Source organism: Camelus dromedarius, chromosome 34 (assembly GCF_036321535.1).
Source record: "Camelus dromedarius isolate mCamDro1 chromosome 34, mCamDro1.pat, whole genome shotgun sequence".
Classification (NCBI taxonomy): Eukaryota; Metazoa; Chordata; class Mammalia; order Artiodactyla; family Camelidae; genus Camelus; species Camelus dromedarius.
This window is the reverse complement of record NC_087469.1, coordinates 11,188,290-11,210,308: the sequence shown is the minus strand read 5'-3', so window position 1 is coordinate 11,210,308 and position 22,019 is coordinate 11,188,290. Positions and strand designations below refer to the sequence as shown.

General features: G+C 51.0%; 1 protein-coding gene across 1 annotated transcript in view; it reads right to left on the bottom strand.

Annotated features, from left to right (window-relative positions):
* GRIK4 (glutamate ionotropic receptor kainate type subunit 4) overlaps positions 1-22,019 on the bottom strand; it is a 386,960-nt gene that overhangs the window by 50,408 nt on the left and 314,533 nt on the right. Inside the window, exon 12 of the mRNA XM_064482153.1 lies at positions 18,215-18,418. Coding sequence (XP_064338223.1) covers positions 18,215-18,418 — 204 coding nt within the window. The remainder of the gene's footprint in view (positions 1-18,214; positions 18,419-22,019) is intronic.

Below are 22,019 nucleotides of genomic sequence, written 5' to 3'. Positions count from 1 at the left end.
GATACCTGGTTTTCTTTAATTAACAGTCATCTTTTGATGTTCCGACAACCTGGTCTTTGTTGCAAAAACTCCTGTATATCCTGGCTCCTCCCTTACCTCTTTGGAGGGAGTCCCTCAGAGCTATCTGAGAGGCTGTCTTCTGGGCTTAAGTCCTCAGAGAGTCTGCCAAATAAAACATAATTCTCAATTTTTAGGTTGTGCTCTTCTATTTCTCTTTCAATCGACAGAGCTCAGTTCATGCTAGTTTCTCACCTTGACTCTGAGCTGGGGGAGCAACTGTGCAGCAATATTTCAGCTAAGAGGACACGCTCTGTGGCCAGCCTCGCCACTCACCAGCCATGGACTCTTAGGCAACCTCTCTGTACCTCAGTTTCCTCATCTGGAAAGTTGGGAGACAGTAATAATGCGTACTTCATAGGTATGTTGTGATGACTAAGTGAATTAATATATGAAAAGCACTTAGATCAGTGCCTGGAGGAGGAAATGCTACAGAAGTATGCTATTATTTTATTTCTTGTTGTTGCAAGTCAAAGTATCAACTCTATTTTAAAAAAAAATGATTGTTTCAAAAACATCAGATAGATTTTAAACAGAATACAAAAAAAAAAAACCCATGATTGGAAAACTAATATGTATTATAGATGTCATACAGTGTTTATATAGTTGAGACATGAAAAGGAAACAGCCCTGAGAGTTTTGGTTCTGGCAGCTGCCAGGGACGCAGACACGCTGGGAGGCTTGAATTCTGCATCCTCGTGCTGCAGAACCATGACCGTCACCACCGTCATCATCACCCCTGATTTTCTGAAGATCAACCAAAGATTTACACACCAAATAAAGAAAGGAAATAGAATTCTATCTAATTTTTCAGGATGATACGCTCATTCCGAATCCAAATGCTCCTTATTTCCCAATCAAATTGATAAAACCTCCAGCCACATGACATTGCAGCCTTCAGTAGGCGCTGTGATAAGAGGCAAGAAATTTCCACTGGTGAGTTTCCACACTTCTGTCAGTTTCCCATCCCTGCTGGCAGCCAGGAAAGCTGGCTAAGGTCTGGGCCGCAGTGTGGGGCCCTGACATGGAGCAGGGCTAACTGGCCCACATGGGGATCAAACGTGCAGCCCTGACTTTACAGGCAGAGGGCCTGCACTGACCAAGCTGGCTCTACACCAATTAGGAAGGCCTCTGGGTTCCAAGCCTGTGCTTATTAAGATGCTCAGGGAGCCTCAGGCAGCAAGGCTGACCCCTGCTGGAGGAATCCGACGGTACCTCTAGCCCACGGTACTTTCTTTTATTTCCCTTTCCACTCGTCAGCCCCGTATTTAGGAATGTGTGATTCCCAGGTCTGTTATTAGGGCTGTTTTGTTGGGTGAGATAAAATACTGGCCGGTTGCCGGAACTTCCAGAAGCCTCTCCTTTGCCCCCTCTCAACTCCAAGCCAAAAAGCCCCCTCGAATGCTTCCCCCACCCCTTACTGCCCTGCTGGGCAGAAGGGAGGCCCCAGCTCTGCCCCAGACTGGACCCTGAGCTGCCCCCAAGTGCCGGGAAGGGTGAGCAAAGATCTGACCCGCCAGATCCCCGAACTGGAGGGCGCGAGCCTCTTTCTCATTTCTTACCAGCAGGTGCACAAATCAAAACCATCGCCAAGGGCAGAGGGCATTTTCTCAGGGCTCCCTGCAGTTTTTCAAAGAGCAGAACTAGAGATGTCATCGTCACTCTGGCCACTCCTCCCAGGTGATGAAGTGCATTTGATCCACTTCAGAGACGTGCTGACGTGGCTCACGTGCCCACCCATGATAACATCCCCAAAGTTCTTTTTCACAGGCTGCACCTGAGCCCCACAACAACCTCAAGGTCGCAGCATACAATCTAGAGACAGGAGAACAAGGCTTAGCAAAGATGGTGTTCGCTTTGGGATGATGGTCACCTTTTGGGAAGAGGGAGGGCATGGAAAGCGGTAAGACGCATTTTGCGGGAGAGGTGGGGCGCAGGGTGCTGTGATGGTGTATTTCTTGACCTGGATTTTGAGCACAAGAGTACATTCCCTTTGTGATCATCCATCAAGCTGACGCTTACGATTTGTGTACTTTTCTATATGTATATTTCAGTTAAAATGTTTTTTTGAAAAGTTAAGTGATTTGCCCAAGGATAAGAGAGAATGGCTATCCTCAAGCCTGACGCTGAGCACTCTTTTGACACCTTGGAATAAAAATCCCAGAAAATACACACCAGGCTTCAGTGGCTGCATTATTTGTGCCAGAGTCTGGTATCTCCACACACACGAGAAAGGTAAGCTCAGGCATGATGGATCTGGCTTATCTCTGTTTAAACAGCTGGGTGGCTTCAAATTCAAGAAAGGATAAATGGAACATCTGAGTGTTTTAACTAGATTTGCATTTGCATCTGGATGGAGAGAAGTACAGATCCCTCAACTAGTCAGAACAGCAGAACAGATTATGAAACTCCCAGAGGAACCAGCTCTCTCTGCTGTGAACACTGAGCAGAGCCCTGGGGGGAACGTGGCCTCCCTCTGGGAGCTGCAAACACCCTCCAGCACTTGTCAGCCACGCCCTCCCCAGATGGGTCTTAACACCTGGAGGACAGCGGCAACACAGATGCGCTTAGAGATGATCATACTAAGTGAAGTAAGTCAGACAGAGAAAGATAAACAGCCTACGATAGCCACTTATATGTGGACTCTAAAAAAAAAAATGATACAAATGAACTTATTTACAAAACAGAAATAGACTCACTGACATAGAAAACAAACTTATGGTTACCAAAGGGGAAGGGAGGGATAAATTTGGAATTTGGGATTAACTAGTGTATATAAAATAGATAAACAACAAGGACCTAATGTATAACACAGGGAAATATATTCAATATCCTGTAATAAACTATAATGGAAAATAATCTGAAAAAGTATATATACATATGTATATAAAAGAAATATATACATAATGGGAAAGAATCTGAAAAAGTATATAACATATATGTACATGTGTGTGTATGTGTGTGTGTGTGTGTAACTGAATTGCCTTGCTGTACACCTGAAATTAACATGACATTGTAAACTAATGATTCTTCAATTTAAGAAAAAACCCTGGAGGAGGGGGAGAGCCGTCTGTCTCATGTTCAACAGTGATGCTTCTGCAGCAGTTTGTGACAGAGAGCTGTCAGAGGGTCCTGAGTTTAAGTCTGCTTCTTGCTAGCTATGTGACCTTGGGCAAGTTACTTAGCCTCTCTGAACTTTCTTTTCTCAGGAGTAAAGTATGAATGGTAATAGCTTCTATTTTATAGAGTTGCTGTGAGGATTATATGAGTTAATATACAAGGTCTGACCCATAGAAAAGGTTCAGCGCTCCATAAATGTTTACTGCTATTATTACGACGCTGCTCCTGATTCTGGCATCCTGCCTCCATCCTCTGTCCATTGACTTGAAGCCCCCGAGACCCGGCCTCTGCTTTGGGCTGCACCATCCTTCCTGGTGGCATTTTCTGAAGGCTGAGCCCTTCTACCTGATTTGCTGCTACTGACTCCCCTTCGCTCCTGGCCCGGCCAACACCAGCTTACACATTTGCTGTCCTTACTGACCACATTTAACCTCTGTTTTGATCTCCTGCCTGTATTTCACTGTTTGTCACTCCCTGGCAGCCAGCCAGGCCCCCAGTCTGCTGCCATCCAGGACCCAGCAGCTCCGCTCAGGGTGTGTCCTGGATTTGGATAAGGGATCCATTTAGCGAGAGCCGACAGTCTTTCTGAGCTGCCCAAATTCACTGAATGGACCACATGCTGCCATTTTAAAAGATGGAGGCCTTTGTTCAGTTGCCTAAATTGCAAATGTAGGCACAGCTGGAGCAGAAGTTTGTCACCAAGCAAGGGAGCCCATCTGAGGGCTGCAGAGGATAAAGAATAATGAATGTTGTAGGTTCTGGAAAGGCTGGAGCAGAACGGGCTCTCAGATGGCTGTCTCCAGAGCTGCCAACACTGCCGTTGGCATGACTGAGCCAGCCCTGGTCTCACGCTGACAAATGGCAGGATGTCAGTTGCTCCTGACAAGCTATAGGACGGCAAGAAAAATGGGCTGTGAATAAGCCCCCCAAAGCATATAATGATCCTGGCCAGGAACCGAGATGGCGAGGCCAAACCACGGCAACAAGCAAGTTGAAACCACAAGACCTTCTGGTGCAAATTCATTTCCATGAGTGAGGGCTGGCCGAAGGACAGAGGGGACTGTCACATTCGGATGCTTTGAAGCAGGAAGGCCAGGGATGAGAACTGCCTGCCTATGGCGAGGGGGGGGGGGGCGGGGAGGGGGGAGTATGCGGCAGCAAGATCTGATGATGGAGGCGCTGCTAGGTAAGCAAAGCAGGGGTGTGTTCAGGGCGCTCCCCACAGCAATGCAGAGGACACACTGTGGCCCCATTTGATTTTGGAGTCTGATTCTGCCACTTCTCAGCCATGTGAGCTTAGACCAGTGAACCTCAGAGCCTTTTTGCTCATCTGTAAAGTGGGGGTAATAATACTTTACTTTGTGAGGTTCTTTTAAGATTAAATGAGATACTTGTTAAGCAACGCCTAGCACTGTGTCCGGCAGGTCACCAGCATGTCGCAAACGGTGCCCATCACTATCTTCAAAGCAATTTCCAGCCAAGGGATGGGCCAAAGGTCAGCCTAGGGAGCCACCAGCGGTTGAGCACAGCACACAGGAGTCTCAGCTGAGGCAACTCAGATGTTCAGACAGGTGATTCGGGCGCCTGCGCCACGGTGTTCAGGCTGCCGCCGCCCCTCCCCACCTACACACATACTCGAGGGTATGAAGCCGGTGAGCACAAGAGGGGAAGGCTTATTGCAAAAGCAGTTGGAAGATAAGTGTGTGTGCGGTGGGGACTGATGAAAGCCACAAGAGTGGAGAGAGGGGACTGTAAGAAGAGGAAGCAAAAGAGGAGATGGGGTCAATTTTAGAACCAGACAACTCACCCCGGACATCCCCACCCCATGCAGAGAGGAAAGAGGGGTGAGGTGGCTTCAGCTCTTCTTTCTCAAGACAATATTGGCGTGGGAAGTGTGGTGGGGCTGAGCATACAGCAGGGTGAGTTGGAGGCCTAGTGGTGGGGAGGTGGGGAAGGGGGAGCCCAGGAAGGGGAGGCAGGGGTTTACAGGAAGCAATGCGGGCGGTAGGGAGGCCCCGGGAGGGCAGCCTCAGGGAAAATGTCATCTCCTGCTGCCCCAGCCTGCTGAACGCACCAGCACTTCTGGGCCACCAGTGTGTTTTCCCTGTTACCAGTCAAAAGGATCATCTGAAAACCTGCAACTGGGTCTCAGTTTTGGACTGTTCTGTTCAGGGTCTCAGGTCTTTGGGATCAAGGGCTATAGTGGTTACTTCTTTTACACATGCCTTCCCAGCATCCCACCCATCCACCCTTCCATCCATCCATCCATCCATCTATCCATCCACCCGTTCATCCATCCATCCATCCTATAACTCCTGAGTGCTGTGTATGCTGGAGCCTGTTCCAAATGCTACCAGCTACACAGATGAACGACAGATGTAATTCCTGTTCTCAGAGAACTCACATTCTAGTGAAGGGAGACACACAATGAACAGAGAATCATAATAAGCAAGATGACTTCAGCTGGCTGTAGTTTCTTTGAAGACAATACAACAAGGTGATGGGGTAGTGAGTGACTCAGAGAGAGGATGGGAGTCCCTTAGGGTGGCAGAGATATGCTTCCTGGAGGAGGTGACACCTGGATTAGAGCTATATAATAAAACAGTAAAAACAGTAGATTAGAGACTAGGGGAAACGGGCTTTTGATAGAAGGAAGGGCAAATGTACAGGCCACTGCTGGAACGGAACTAAGAGAAGTCCAGGGGGTGAGGGGCAGGTGGCAGGAGACGCAGGGCCTTGGAGCCCTTAATTAGTCCTTCAGGTCTTAGGGACCTTGGTGAAATCGTGGCTGATGCAAGGCGGAGCAATGGGGGACATGGTTTTGCTCACTTAGCAGGTGAGCACGTGGAAGCCCAGGGAGACTCACCACTAATTTCAGGTTCAGGGACAGACCCAGACTTCTAACTCAAGGGATCTTTATCTTTTCTAAGCCCAAGGGAACACGTGTGCTTGCCACCACTGCCACCACTTTGTCACCTGACAGAGGTGACTTCTCTCCCAAGAGATGGCCCAGAGACCCTCCCTCTGGAGGGAGTTCCTGATCCTTGTGTGCCCTCTTCCCGCAGAGGGCCGGGGGCGGGGCGGGTCAGAACAGCATGGCCACCACCTCCGCATATAAACTTTGGAAGGCTGCTGGACCACACTCTGCAAGAGCATGACTAGACACGTGGTGTTTCAGTTTCATGTTGATTCAGTTTTGTGTAAGCTTTTGTAGTCTCCAGACAGGTGTGGCAGGGAGGAGTTAACCCAGGCCAGCCTGGGAGGGGAAGGGCCTGGTCCGGGAAGCGTATGTCTCGCGGGAGCAGGTGGACAGGCGTGCCCATGTCTGTGTGTCTGGGGACTTGGGGATGGATGGAGGTGAGACCATGGAACTGAGCTTTAGGCCTGGAGACAACGTGCAAGCAGACCCTTCCGTGGAGAGGTGGGTGACTGACAGCGGTGGGGGGTGAGGGGGAGGTTAATCCATGCCAGACACACGGAGGACATTTTAGTTCATTGATTTCTCCCAATAACCCAGGGGTGGGTGCTACTGTCTCCATTTTGAGGATGAAGACAGAGTGGGGTGGGTCAGAAACACTGGGTGGCTTGTCCAAGCCCACGCAGGGAGCAGGGGTCTGCACCTGGGGGTTAATGGTGTGGGGGGAAGGGGTGTGAGGATGGGCAAGCTCACTCAGTCCCCCCATTTCGCTACCACCTGCATCCTGACGACCCCCAAACAGAGCTCAAGCCTAGCTCTGCCCTCTCGCTGTCCTTCCTCACCCACCTCTCCGATTTACTGTACTTTTCCACCCCAAAGTCCTGCCGGCACTCCAGACCCATCATTTACTCCTCACCTCTGCCGTCTAAAGCTACTCTTTTTCCAGGCACTGTTTCTCAGTTCATGACTTTACCAGGCACCTGTCATCTGAAGCTGAGACCGGGAGTCAGCCAGAGCGTCCCCGCCCCCTCCCTGCTCTCTCTCCTTTCAATAACCAAGCCCCATCCATTTTACCTCTGAAACGCCTGCTTTATCCGTCACTGCCACTTGGATCTTACTGCTGCTATCATCACTCAAGTCTTCATTGGAATTACTCAATAGTTTCTGCACCGGTCTCGTGGCTTCTGGTTCCTCCCTACTCCATCTATCCAGTTTAGTGGATGCCAACGGCATCCGTGGTTCTCAAACGTGGACACGCATCGCAACCACCAGGAGGGCCTGTGAAAATGCACGTTGCTGGGTCCCCCTCCAGAGTTTCCGATTCAGTGGGTCTGGTTGGGATCCCAGTATTCGAGTTTCTGACTAGTGATACTGAGGTTCAAGGGCCACACTTTGAGAACCACTGCTCTAGCATTTATTTCCAGACATCACTGCCCTGCTTAACGAGACTCCAGCAGCTCCCTTCTATCTTTAAAATATGGTCCAAACTCCTTATGGTGATCTTCACAATCTGTCCCAGACTTTCTTTTCAGCCTCAGCTCAAGCTACTGACCTCCCTTCAACCTACGATGCAGCCAGAGTGCAGGATGCATGTTCCTTACACCTGTCGTATACTTCAAACTCCGCATCTTTGATCACACGGCTCCCTCTGCCTGCAACAATTTCCCCCGTGGCGCTTGTCAAATTCCTGCTTGTCCATCAAGGTCCAACCTGACTGTTACTTCCCTTAGAGGTGTCGCAGTGTGTTAGAACGACTGTGGATTTTCATGTCGGGCTTGGCTTTGAATTCCAGATCAGTCACTTGTTGGCTGTGTAACCCTGAGTTAGCCTCTCCGTTAAGCTTGAGTTAACCTCAGCTTCTTCATTATAAACTGTGAATAATAACATTTATCTGATAAGATGGTTATTGGAGAGGAAATGACGCGACAGAAATGCCTGGCAGGTGGTAGGTACTCCATAAACAATAGCTATTATTATCCTGAGCTCTGCTCTAAAGCCTTGCCTGGCTCCCTAGAGCTGAATTCTTTCTTTCTTTCTCTCTCTCTCTTTCTTTCTTTCTTTCTTCCTTTCTTTCTTTCTTTCTTTCTTTCTTTCTTTCTTTCTTTCTTTCTTTCTTTCTTTCTCTCTCTCTCTCTCTCTCTCTCTCTCTTTCTTTCTTTCTTTCTTCCCATAAAATTTTGTATGTGATTCCATTTTGTATATATCACATGCTGTGGTCTCATTATTTTTATACACTGGGCCTCATTCCTAGTAAAATCAGGGCCATTGCACAAATTATAAAAATTGAGACTCCTAGCAGACTTACAGGGCACATGATTTGGCAAACTAAAGGTGTCTTTGTAGGAAGAAAATTTACAGGTGGATACAGCCCCACACCAAGAGCACGTGCTGGGTGAGCCACGAGAGGGCTGGGTTTCAGGCCCTACTCACCCCTTGTACTATACACAACCTGCACAACCATCCTTGGAGGCTCTATGTGTGTAGAATGTGAGCTCAGTGAAGGCAAGAGCTGGGTCTCATTCAACCTGAAGCCACAACCCATGTTGAATCAATGCAGGTAGGGGAGGGAGTGTTGCCTGAGGATAGGAAGTACGTAAGGAGGATCAGTGGGGCCCTGGCCCCAGGTTCAGGAGTAGGATCCTTATTCCTAGAGAGGAGGGATGTGCAAGAACCAGGGTTAGTAACATCAGAGACACAGGCTTTGGAGAATAATCAGCAGCTGAATTACTGGATGGTAAATGAGGACATGCTTTGGGGAACAAGACAGAGGGTGAGTGTCCGGGAGCTGAACTGGAGCTCTTGAAAGCACCTCCTGACCTCAGGCTACAGCCTGGGGCATGGCTGGGCCTGTAGGTGGCACCTCACCTCTGCCAAGTGAGGTGGGCAATCAGGACCAGAGTATTCTTAGGAGATACTAAGATAACACTTTCCAGAGCTTCCTTCCCCACCCCTGCCCCAAATCAATTCCCTACTGCCTGTCTCTTCTGTTTCACAGCAAGCCAATCTCTCAGAAAGCTTTTAGAAGACTTAATTAATCCATTTTCATTTCTTCTGCAGACCCTCACTCCCCTTACCAGCTGGCACTCGGTGGGGAAGGCAGAAATAATTCCCAAGGAGTGAGCCTTCTGACAAATGTCCCCAGCTGCATCTAGACACCCGTGGGGTTTGGAGGAGTTCCCCGGTCTGGAGCTGCTGGGGTGGCTCTGTAGGTAACTGAACCCCAAAGCCCCTGAGATTGCCATCTGCATCCACTTCTTCAGTGGAAAAGAGCCATCATGGGGCAGGGGGTGGTTCTAAGGACCAGGTTCTTAGATGCCTGCTGTATTCCTGAATCTGTGGCTGACCTTCCCTGAGCTTCACGTTCTATGAGCCCCAGGGAGGGAACAGGCTTGACACTGCTTCCTGGGAGATGAGGATTTAAGCTGTGCATCCCCACAGGTGATGGACAATGTCATTCCTTGGTCCTGCCCTGCTTGGGGCTCCCCTGGCAGCGTACTCACCTGTCTCATGCCCACACTGGAGCAAACGTCTCTTTTACGTGTCTGCACTCCCCCACCTCCATGCCACCTAGTCTGTAAGCCCTCAAAGACAGAAGCAAATCTCACCTGTCCTTTTACCCCAATCCTCTAGCACAGTGGCTGACTCACTGTGTTAAATTACTATCTGCTGATTGATTAATCAATTGATGGCCTGGTTTTCTAAGCCTTGGGTTGACAGCTGGGTTGATAGAAGCCTGCTGAGGAAGAACATCCCTAAGTTTATCCAAGGAACGCTTATCGCCAGGCGCCTTGCTCTGTATCATTCAAAAGAACTATCTGTTAACACTTTGCTGGGTCCCAGGCACTGCATTAGGTGCACATGGAAGTCAGGATGAACAAGACTTTGTGCTCGTCCCCCAGAGCTGCCAGTCTCACTGCCACTAAGACCCTAACCCAGCCACCCCCACTCCTACTCCACTATTGGAATACGATGTAGTTTGTCTTTGTAACATTTGTAGCACTTATCCCATACAACCTCGTGTTAAAATCACTTCTGCTGTCTGCCTGCCCGTCAAGCTGGAGAGCTGCCAAAGGAAAGGGACCTGGTTTCAAATCGCAGCCCTTCCGGGTGCTGGCCTCTCTGGGGCTGTGTGTTCCCAGCCTGTACAAGGAAGTATTACAGCCCCCACCTCTGGGATCATGGGGCTGAGGATGTAAGTGTCATCCATGTGTCCCTCTCGAACTGGCCACCTAGAGCACCCTCCCTTCTGCCATTCTCCTGGGCCAGCCTATCCCTTCTTCTCCATTCTTTTGGCAAGTAGACACAGAGGACAGGAGGACTGTACCCAAATCACTCTCTGCCCAAGCCACCAGTTCTCATGTGCCCCTCCCTCATGGGGCAGCGAGAAGACCACAAGATGGGGGTCTGAATAGGGTCTGAGTTTGGACTCTGGTCACTTGCTGTGAGTCTGACCTTGGGTTAATTGGTGACTCTCTGAGCCTCCATTTTCATCTGTAAAATGGAACAATAATCCCTGCCTCTGGGGCCACGCACAGGTTAAATGAAAGAGCGTGTGCAGAGCTCCCCCACGGTGCATGGCCCTTGTCAGGACTTACCACCGCGGCCCACTTCTGAGGGCTCAGCTTTGAACAAGGAAGAGGTGCCTGCGGCAGCGGACACCTCCATTCTAATTCTCTACAAAGCCACGGACGCTGTAGGTCCATGGTGGACCCCCCCGCTGAAAGCTGGTGACAGCCAGGGAGGGCATTGGCTGGGGCTCAGGCTGATGGCGGGAGAGGCTTGGAGGACTGACCGCGGTCTCCTGGGGAGGGCACCCCTCGCCCCCGAACAGGGAGACAGGGAAGCAGTCGCGGAGGCAGACACGGGAGCCCAGCTGTATGGGCGGCAGCCAACACAGTCATCTCCGAAGAAAGGAAGAGCGGCTGCAGCACAAAACTGCTTTTATTGGCTTTTTATCAGGTGAGTGAAAGGACTCGAGTGACAGAAAAGAACCTTTGAGACCTCAAAAGGAGACAGAGTCTTGTAAAGGGAGGGTCTGATGAGAGGGAGAGCGAAGGCAGTTGTGGTCCAAGATGCAGCCCAGGTCTCTGGTCCTTTTATTCTCAAGGACAAGAGCCTGTGAATAATGAACCAGACAAGATGGATTTCCCCCCTTCCAGGTCTCGGGGGGTCGTATGCAGGGGCTGCTACCTGACGTGCATCCTTCTAGAAGCCACCCCAGGAAGCACCTTTGCCAGAGCCAAACAGCCCTCCCTCTTCTCCTGAGATGCAGGACTACCTGAACTCATGCTTAAAAGTCTACCTGAAGGGGGACCTCCCCTACTCAGTAGGCCCTAGAATTAAACGCTGAGACCCCACATTGTCACCATTTTCTCCTGAGCATCCTCACCCCTAATGCCTTAATTCAGGCCCCATCCCGTCCACCTGAGGCACTGGACTGCCCGCAATCTGATGAGGATGCCTGCATCTGATCTTCCCACCGCCAATCCATCCACCTCTCGCCCGCCGGACTAACCTTCCAGAACCAAAGCCAATTACGCCACTCCCCCCTTTCGGAATAAAACAAACAGACCACTTCACTCTTCCATAGCTCTCCATCAGAGTTTAAATCTCCAAACATATAAATCCGGTCACAACTGGCCCCAACCTACAGAACTTCTCTCCTCCCCTCCCTGCCACACCTGACGCCAGCCACACGGGACCACTCACGCTGCTTGGCGTGAGCGCAGTGTTTGCTGCACCAAGAATATTTTTTTCTGCTGAGCTGATGCTTCTCCATCCTCAATACTCTGCTCGGCAGTCCTTTCCTGGGTGAGCCCTTCCCTGCTCATCCCTGGACGTACCTTATCTGTCCTTCCAGCAGACCTACCCCTGCCACTCACTACCCACGCGACCTCGAACTGGCTCCTTATCAGCTTTATGACTCAGTTTCCTCGCCTGCAACATTTGGTGACTGTGAGGACTAAATGAGTTAATACAGTCAAGTGCTTAAAACAGTGCCTAGTCCACAGGAAACACTTAATAAATGTCAACTATCGTTATCCTCATTTTAATCAATGCTATGAATATAGTGCGTATAGTTCCTGTACAGGAACTCTTGGCTCACCTGTCTCTTTGAGTAGAACCTGAACTCCTTACCAGCAACTCCTCACATCCAAGCAGTGCCTGCCAGAGAGTGGGCACTTTGATGAAGGAAAGAACGAGTGAATGAATGAATCGCTGAATCATCATTGGAGCCCACCCCTGCCTATTTGAGTAAATGCAGAGACCAGGCTTCAAGGGGAAGATGCAGCCCTCCCTGAGCCTGGCTGTCACGTGGCGAGAGTCAAACACTCTTTTAGCCCCTGGATCGGTATCTCGATTTTGAAGAAGAGAATTCTGTGACTTATTTGCAGTTAAAATAGTCTCTGGCTTCAAGGTGAAGAAGAATCCCAGGGGATGAGTTGTATTTTTTTTTTTTTTTAGTTCAGCAAAATGTCTCTGGACACCTTTCCCAGTGGATCAAGGCCACAGACAGCCCACCCCACCAGGTCTCTGGCAAATTCTCTCCATAATCCTCTCTCCCAGGGGCCCAGAAGGGGAAATGGAATGAGGCATTTCAGCTTCATTTATACTTAATTCATCAAAATGTCATTGGTAAGAGCTATGTGATGTCCAAAGCTTATGAGCCTTGAATCTAAGCCCTCCAAAGCCCTTTTCTCTTTGAACCCAAATGAGCCGTTCTGCCAACCTGGTGGTAAATGCCAACAGGGTACTTGGTTGCGAGCCTGGATGCTTGAGAGGGGCTCTCTCTCTTCCTTCCTCTTCCTTTACTCTCTCCCAAGCTGGGCCCCAAGGATGTGAAGTGCAGTTTCTCCCCTTCCCGGATACCACTCCTAAGGGCTTAGCCGACAAGGATGCCTCACGCGCTGGGTGAGAGTAGAAGGGCTCAGAGAGGCCGTCTGTCCAGAGGCCCCACTTTACAGACGAAGTGCGATCCCTTTACGGGCCAGAGGCAGACTTGGATACCAAGTTCCGGGCATCCAGCAAATCCTCTGCCAACTGCGGCTGGAGGGAGGCGAAGCTGTAATTGAGCAGGAAGAGGCCATGTGCTGTCGGGGATGGGGACTCAGGTGCCCAGGTTTAACCCCACCTCTGCCACTCGCTGGCTGTGGGACTCTGGGCGAACCAACCTTCTAAGCCTCGGGTTGCTCTCCTATAAAATGGGGGTAATGATGATATCGACCCCACGGAGGCGCTGTGGAGGATGAGCTGCCAACGCTGCGAAAGCAGCTTCAGACGTGAAATCGGCGCGCAAGTGCAGCGGTGACCAGGACAGCACCCGGGCAGACGGACACTCCCCTGGCTGCAGTGGCTCCCAGTTGTCCGCTGCGGGAAGAAGTCTTGGCCAGGGCTCCAAAGCCCTTCATGAACGTGCCATTTCCCACCCTCTGTTCTGTCTCCTGTTACTGTCACTCCCACCAAAACGTTGCTCCGGCCTCGTGACTGTCCCTGCCTCTCCCTAATCCTAAGAGATGTTCTCAACTCCCAGCAGCCGCTTCCATGAGCGATTTCACTTCCAACAACAGCCAGCCTCTCAGCAGCACACACCCTTCTAGCTACAACCCTTTTGCTTTCCCACAAGAGCCAAGCTTCTTTAAAGAGTCTTCCACGACACTTCAGCCACTGCAATCTGATTTCAATCCAGACACCCACTGAAACCACTCTTGCCAATGGACGTCCTTCTGTCTTTCCTTTCCAGAGGTGGGAAACTTCTTTGCCTACTCTTAGCATCCTTCACAGGCTCTCCTGCCCCACCTCCCTCTGGAACATGTGGTTTTCTCCCGAGGGACTCTTTTCCTACTCACGGCTTCAGTGACCGTCCGCAGTTCACCGTCCACTCCAGTACCTATAACCTGCTGAGCCCGCTCTGCCCAACCCTCTGGTCGCCCTCTCTACCTGCATGTCCAAAAGGCTTTTCAAAGTTACCATTTCCAAAGCTGAAATCACCTCCCCTCTCTCCTCCCAGATCTGTTTTTCTCCTGAATTTTCCACCTCAATGACTGGCACCACTGGTCGCCCAGATGTCCACGTCAGAGACCTGGACATCATCCTACTCTTGTCTCCCTCCCTCATGGTCCAAGCCCATTTGGTCCCTGAGTCCTGATGACTTAACTATTAAATAGTTTCAGTAGCTTATAAGACAGCATATATACTATGACCCCATTTTTCAAAAGGAACTTGTGTCAAGTGTATATTCATTAAGGAATCAGAAGGCATGTTAACAAAACGTTCACCAGAGGCATTACTGGATGGTAGAATTACAAGTCATTTTTCGCTTTTTAAAACCAATATATATTTTAAAGATTGTCTACCTCTGTATAAAAGAAAAACTGCCATCTTTAAAGACAGCCTTTGAATGTGTACCCTCTCGGCTGGCCTGGCCCGCTGGGTCTGCCTCTTCCTGATCCTTCATGTGGCTTCATCTCACTCCTTGCTCTCTGTTCCTCTAGCCTCCAGCCCCGAGGCTTCCTCAGGCTACTGAGATGCAAGAAGAGGTGGGACTTCCTGGTGACCAGGTGTGCGCTGGCTCACCCACCTCAGGCCAGGCTGCAGGCAGGGAGATGGGTCACCAGCTCACAACCACTCACTGGACCAGCACGCCCCGTGCGGCTTGCATGAGAGTGCCATCACTCTAGCCTTGGGATCTGACTTTTCAGAAGGTGGCCAGAGGGTTCTGATGCACATCCCAGAAGCATGGGGCGGGGGACACCTACGAAATGAATTTCAGCCAATGAGAGAGGGGACTCAGCAGATCAATTTTCTTCCTTCCTGCTGCGGGCTGTTTGCTGAGGCAGTGATTTCCCAGGCCTCTCTGAAGGCTGAACGGCCAGCTGCACTTGGTGCAAAGCAACATCCAGCACAGTGAGACTCCCCCTCATCCGTGCTCCTCCTCCTTGCCTGCCATACACCCCTTTCCACCTCTTCCCCTGCCTTGGAATTGCACTCCCTGAGTTAGCATGAAAGCTTTTGCCTTGGGCTCTGTCTTTTAGGGAGCCCTGGTCCAAGGCAACTCTCAGACCTCCTGTATGTCAAACACTCTGTATATGTATGCATGCAGGTGTATTATTTTAAATCCTTACAAAAATTCTTTCTAGATAAACCCTGAAGGCTTAGGGAATGGGGTGGAAAGGATCAAATAACTTGCCCAAGAACACACAGCTAGTAAGTGGATGAACTGAAACTTCAGCTGAGGTCTAATATCAACATGCGTGCTCTCAGACCATAAGTGCTGAAGTCAGACAGACCAGGGCTTAAATGCCGGCTCAAAACTTACCAGCTGTGTGATCTCTGGCAGGTTACTTAACCTCCCTGAGCCTGCATTTCCTAATCTGTATAAGTGACAGATTTAGCTGCGGTGACCTCCGAGGTCTCTTCCAGTTGGACATTGAGCAGCCCCAAGGCTCTGTTGTTACAACCTCTGAACTATTCCCATGCAGCTTGGGGAAGGGGGCACACAGGAGGGGTCAGGCCTTAGGACTGTTGTGATCCTAGGGGAGCATCTGGGCAGACATATCAAAGTGTGGAGCCTGGGGCAGGGCAGGGCCAGGGTCACTCATTCCTGCCCAAGATCACCCCCTTCCCATGGCATTCAGATGGCCTTCTGGCTGAAACACTCTTCTCATTCTTTAGATATCAGCTTACACATCATTTCCCAAGGGAAGCCTTCCCTCCCCTGCCCCCTTGCCTCTCAAGTCTGGACCCCTCCCCTCCAGGTGCCCTCTCATAGCTCCCCCACCACCACCTCGTACTTAAGACAGTGCCTTAATAACATACTACTGTGGTCATTCACTATACCTGTCTCTCATTAGTAAGATTCCTGAGGGTAGTGAGCATGTTTGTTCTGTCCCTCACTGCATCTCCATTGTCTAGAATAGTGGAAAGCGTTTAATAGAAATGTACTGAATGAATGGGTTAATTAATTAATTAATTAATACTTGGCAGCCAAGTCTTGATGAGATCAATGCAGCAGGGTTTGGGTTTGAAGGCTGATCTGGGGTGGGAGTTTCAAGATCCCAGTCTGATCGCCCGAGTCAATCTGTATGTAGCTGCATGTCCTCGAGTCCCAGATTCCTCTCCTCTTCCTGCCAGTCTATGCCACAGCTCATTAGGGGGCTGATGAGGGAATGGCTGTGCACTGACTCCAACAGCCCTGAAGTCACCCTACCAGTCTCCAGGCAGCCCAAGGGGCTGAAGAAATGGGCTCAAGGTGACTGAGTACCTTGCTAAGAGGGGGAAGAAAAGGCCTGGCATTTCCACTCGCTGGGCTTTAACCACCGGGCTGCATCTCTGCTGGGGAATCCAGACAAGAAGGCTGCTTTAGGAGGGGGGCTGGGACTTACAGAAAAGCAGTGCGCCCTTTTCTGGAGCGCGGGCTTTGTCAGGAGTGGGGCTCAAGTATCAAAGACAGTAGCAGCCTTCCCCCTTCCCAAGCCCTGCCTCTGTGAGGGGCTCCCAGGGCCTCCTGGGGCTTCTTTGATTGTCTGCAAGCCTCTCCCTGTGAGGAAGGTCTCACCCCGAACCAGCTCATCCTGGACTCTAGGAACCGGGCAGCTCACAGTCTGGCTGAGCAAGTCTGCTTTTGACCCCGCTGGGTCGCTGCAAATGCTGTCAGGCAAACTCTTAACCACCTTCTCACCTCAGCTCTTAAGCACTTTTTCCATGCTCTTGTCTATAAGGAACGTTTCACGATGCGTTGCTAAGGATTGCTTATTTAAGAGCCCGACTAACATTTTTACCCTTGAAGACAAGGATTTTTAAAATGTATCTTTTATCCCAAGTTTGGTACATATAAAGGGTTAAGATCATATTAATTCGATAGAAAAAGGAAAGGGAGAGAAGAGGGGAGGAAAGAAAAAAGCGTGCAAGGGAGGGAGGATAAAACTAAGGAGAGAAGAAGGGTCTGGAATCATGTGGACCTTTCTTGGTGTCCTGTGACCCCAGCTGCGGTGGGAAGCACGTGGGCTCTGGAGTCAGACACATCGGGCTCAAATCCCAGCCCGGTCTCACGCTAAACGGACGGCTTCAGACAAGGCATTCAAGCTCGCCGAGTCCAGGCGGTGCATTTGTAAAATGCGGATCACAACTTGCTGAAAGGTACCAAGAGGACTAGAGACAGTGTATAAAGCAGCCTGCAGGTTGGCACTGGCCGGAAGGCTGCAGGGGCTCCTTCTGCACTTGGAAAGCACACTGGAGGGACCGATTGGTTAAAGGTCGCACTAAGAACCTAGGTCTGTGCTCTCTGCACTGGGCACCCATCATCTGTCCCGACCAGAAAAACTTGGTTGTGGAAACATGGGCAGTGAATTAGCAACAATTTAATTAATTTTTACAGACGTTGGTAGTGTGTACCAAGAAAACAAGAGCTCCCCCACCCCCCGCGGGAAGAACTTTCTGCAGCCTCGCTCTAACCTGACAGTGATTGACATTCTAAGATGCTCACCTGCATTTTAATCCAGGCTCCACACTCACCCTGAAAATCTACAGCCTGTCAAAGTGCACCTTGGCCCCGGGTCTGGAAAAGCACATTAACAGTAGCAGAATATAACACAAGAAGTAACAAAATCACTGTGACTGTGACCAACACCTCTGACAGCTGATCTCTCTTCCCCCGTGATTTAACCATGTCACCTTGACGGCACCTCTCAAGGGTCAAAGTCAACCGACATGGGCGCGTTCTACTCTCCCAGAGCCTGTCCAAGCTCTGCCAGGGGTTCTGATGACCAACAAAATTGGAACAAACCAAAAGCACCTGGATTACAGAGGTGCCAAGAATGGAAGCCAGACTCTCTAAGCTGTGTACATTGGTCCAAGCCTCCATTACCCGTTACAAGCGCCGGACGGGACTGGGAGAGCCACAGGGCAGGGGTCATGCTGGTCGTATTCACCAATATATACCTCCAGTGCCTGGCTCAGTGCCAGCTCCAGAGAGATTTGTGCAACGAATAAACAAATAAATGGAAAATGCGTGAACGTTTAACCGAATACACGGCAGGTTCATGAGCATACAGCACAGCCCTATGTCCCTCCGTCTCCCTCCCCAGCCCATCCCCAAATCCAAATCACCTGCGCTTTCCTTACCCGAGCGATCAGCTCCCCGACCATTCCCGTCCAGGTGCCGTTGGCCTCGGGCACGCCGTACACACCGTCCCCAACCAGGCGGATCTTGTAGTTGAACCGGAGGATCTCTGCCAGCTCCTTGAGCATGTCCACACAGAAGCCCTCGTAGCGGTCATTGCCTTCCATCTCCTGGTGGTTCCCCTTCAGCATTAAATACGGGTTTTCCTGCAGCAAAACTGGGCAGCTGTCATTCTCATCTTAGCCCTGGTGTCTCAGCCACGCATGATGAGGGGGCCGGGGACACAGGGAGGGAAGTGGCCTGGAGAATGGGCTACTTCGTAGGTGGCAATTAGCTCCCCTCCCCTTGTCTTACCAGAAACCCACAATGGTCCCACCACACAGCAGGTCCAGTTACAGCCCCTCTAACTTGTTTAAGGTCATCATTTGACCCCACTCCTCATTTTATTCATTCTTTATTTTTCTCTTCCTTTTGTTCATTCCACACAGACCTATTGCTGGGCATTGTGAGATACAAGGATGCTGACAACAGAGCAGGCTAGGTTCTCACAGGGACTGAACAATGCATCGCAAAGCAGAACAAGTCCAGCCGTGAGTGTTGGGAGGAGGGCTGGGTCTCCAGTGAAGTGTCCAGGGAAGGTTCCATGGGGGAGGTGGGACCCAAGCTGGGTTCCGGAGGATGACAGAGCACTGACAGGTGGAAGTCATGTGAATGGAGGGCATCACAGGCAGGGTCAAGGGCAGAGTCCTCAGTGAGAAGGAACATGGCCCGTCCAGTGGCTAATGGATCGCCCTTGAGTGGGAGTCTGGGTTGTGTGGAGGGGTGCGAGGACACACATAGAAAGATGACTTCAGGTCTGCGTGGGCCTTGGATGCCAGGACGATGTAACCGTACATGATACCTACACAGGAGGGGGCACTGAAGGTTTTAAAGACCTAAGGGTGTGAGTGAAGACCATTAAGCGGCAAGGTAGACAAGGTCTGGGAGTGAGGACAGACCCTCTCCTTGTATGACATGCGGAGTCCTGGGCCGCGGTCTGGCTCAGGTGGACTGCAGAGAGCCGGAGAGGGTCAGGCTTGATGCCAGGCTGGGTGTGGGCACAGGAGGCAGGGTACCAGACCCTCGGAGCCTGAGCGGACGACTGAAGATGGTGTCATCATGGCCATGGATGGCTTGGAAAGGGAGAGGTTTTGGAACATGTTGAATTTGAGGGGCTGGTGGGCAATCCGGGAGGGAACATCCGACTGAATGTTGAAAACGCGGAGCGAGGGCAAGGCTGGGGCAGAGATCGGGCGGCCTCTGTATGGAGGTGGGGGCAGAAGCTGCAGGATATGGGAGGCCCCCGAGGGGGAAGGACTAAGGAAGCACAGCAGAGGGATGAGACCAGTCTTCGAGAGCGGGGAGATGAAGACAAAGCAGAAGCTGCCAGAAAAGCTGAAAATCAGGAAAACGTGGTCAAGGAGGAAGGGGTGTCCTGCAGGGGGATGCAGGCTTCCCACACAGGGAGAAGAAGGGCTGGGAACCCGTGACTGGGTCACAGGTCACCGGAGACCTTCGAAGGCAGATTCGGGGTGGGGGCGGCGGGTGGGGGGGAAGCCCTGCAGGGACTGGCAGTGAACGAGAGGTGCACAAGTGAGTGTGGATTTTTGAGAAGTTAGACAAAGGAAGCAGGTCGCTGCTCCATCCCACTGCTACTGGTCACGTCTATCTCCAAACTTCAGCTCCCCATCTGCAAAGAACAAGGCTGGAGGACCCCCAGGGTCCACCATCCCTAGATGGATGATTCCCTAAACTGAAGGGCAGCTCAAGGGGAGCAGGGAACAGGTAAGGTGGTGATGGTGGTGTCTTAGGATGGGAGGGACCAGACTATATGTGTAGATAGAGGACAGGGAGGGAGGAATCCCTTGAAAGGGAGAGATGAGAGAAGGACAAAGGGGAAGTGCTAGTCGGCGCAGCCAGGTCCCAGGAGAGGCAGGGTCCAGGTGAGTGTGAGGCTGGGAAGGGGGCCTAGGGCAAATTTACGGTGGAGAGCATGGATGTGGACATAGAGAGGAGGTAAGGAGGCCAGAGGTGGGGGAACCATGACAGCCAGCCCTCCAAGTTGTGTTGGGGGCAGGCAGGAGGGAAGGCTTGGTGTGTGGGAAGGTTTGCTCAGGGGTGGGAGGGGAGCGAGCAGAGGTGAGCACAGGGACTGTCCGGCTGAGTTAGGAGGCTGAATGCAGATGGACAGCTGGGAGCAGGGACTGCAAGACAGCTGACTTGGGGACCGGCAGGAGGTGAGACGGCTGAGCATCATGGTGGCATCAATTCTAGAAGCTAAGAGAGGAAGTGCTGAAATGCTGGTTTGCTGAGCACAGGCTGGAGGGGGCTTGTGGGTGGGCGAAGGTGGAGAGCCAGCAGACCAGAGGTCACAAAGGGAGGAAGAGGGACAGCGGTCTTGTGGGAGTGATGAAGTGGAAGAGGGGAAGGTCGGAGGTTCGGCGCCAGGGAGAGGGGGGTCTGAGTTGAAGGTGACGTGGTTCTGGTTCACGATCAAGTGCACTGTCATGTCAGTGGGATGGGACCAGGCTTCCTGCTCTCCTTACACACTGTCTTCCACTCAAGGGCTTCTCTCTGCCCTTCTTCTGCCTAACCTAACTCATCTCTGTCCTCGGGGTCCCACTGCCTCCTCTAATGCTGACCCATTTCTCAGAACTCCTCCTGCACTCACTCCAGGGCCTCAAACACTCATCCTCCATCCTCCTCTTGTGCCTGCTCCCAGGTAGAACATACATGGGGCCCGGGACCCACTCCTCCCTTTCTCTGGTGCCCCCGCCTGGCTCCTGCATTCAGCACTTATGGATTGTATGAGTGAAAAGTGCTGAATTGGCCTCTCGGACCGGGCTGGGCTAGGGGTTTCCATGTCTGGGCTGGAAGGCCACGTCCCAGGGTATCTTTAATCATCCCAAGGAGTGTCACAAAATTCTTCTCCCCAGGCACTCTCTACTCAGGTTAATTTAAAATTCACCGACTTATTTAGAGTAAATAAACCCAAGGCCAGTGTTGGAGGGAGGAGCGTGTGGGAAAGGTTGGGGCTCACTGGCATCTTGGAAAGTGTGGGGGCTAATTCTGTGTATTTGCTGGTATTCACCAATAAATCCTTCCCAAGTCCCAACTGTACCCTGACGGGAGCAGAAACAACAGGGATGTGTGCTGAGTTTTAAGGGATAAATCAGATAGGATTACCATTTCCCAAGGATATATCCCACAAATGGTCACCAAGGATTAAATTGAGGTAATCATTCCTGGTAAGAATTACTGACGTGTACCAGCCATCTTAGACACACGCACGAGAGAAGGTTCTTGTCTGAACTGTGCTTGCCGTGTTATTAAACGTCACATAGACACAAAAGTGTCCTTCCCCACCCTCTTGAGCACATGTGTGCATGCACGCATAACACATAGGGTCAGAGTCTAGGAACACACACATTTCCCAGTCTAGGAACACAACCCTGTGGTCTCAGTATCACTGTGGGTCGATGTCAAAGCACAGAGCCTGGTCCAATTCCAGACCCAGAAGGGCAGGAAGTACACCCCAGCAACGTCCCCATCTCCCTCTCTCAAACTCTTGCTGGCTTATGAGGAATTCCTTCGTTCAAATTCTAATAATCAAGCTCTTACTTTGTGTTAGGCACCCTGATCTTTCAGGAGCCCTCACTCTGGAAGGGGAGGTAGAGCTATAAATGACAACCTCTCATACGAGAAATGTCACAACAGAGGAGTGTACGAAATGCTAGAGACAGAGAGAGGGCAGGAGGCAACTAGGGA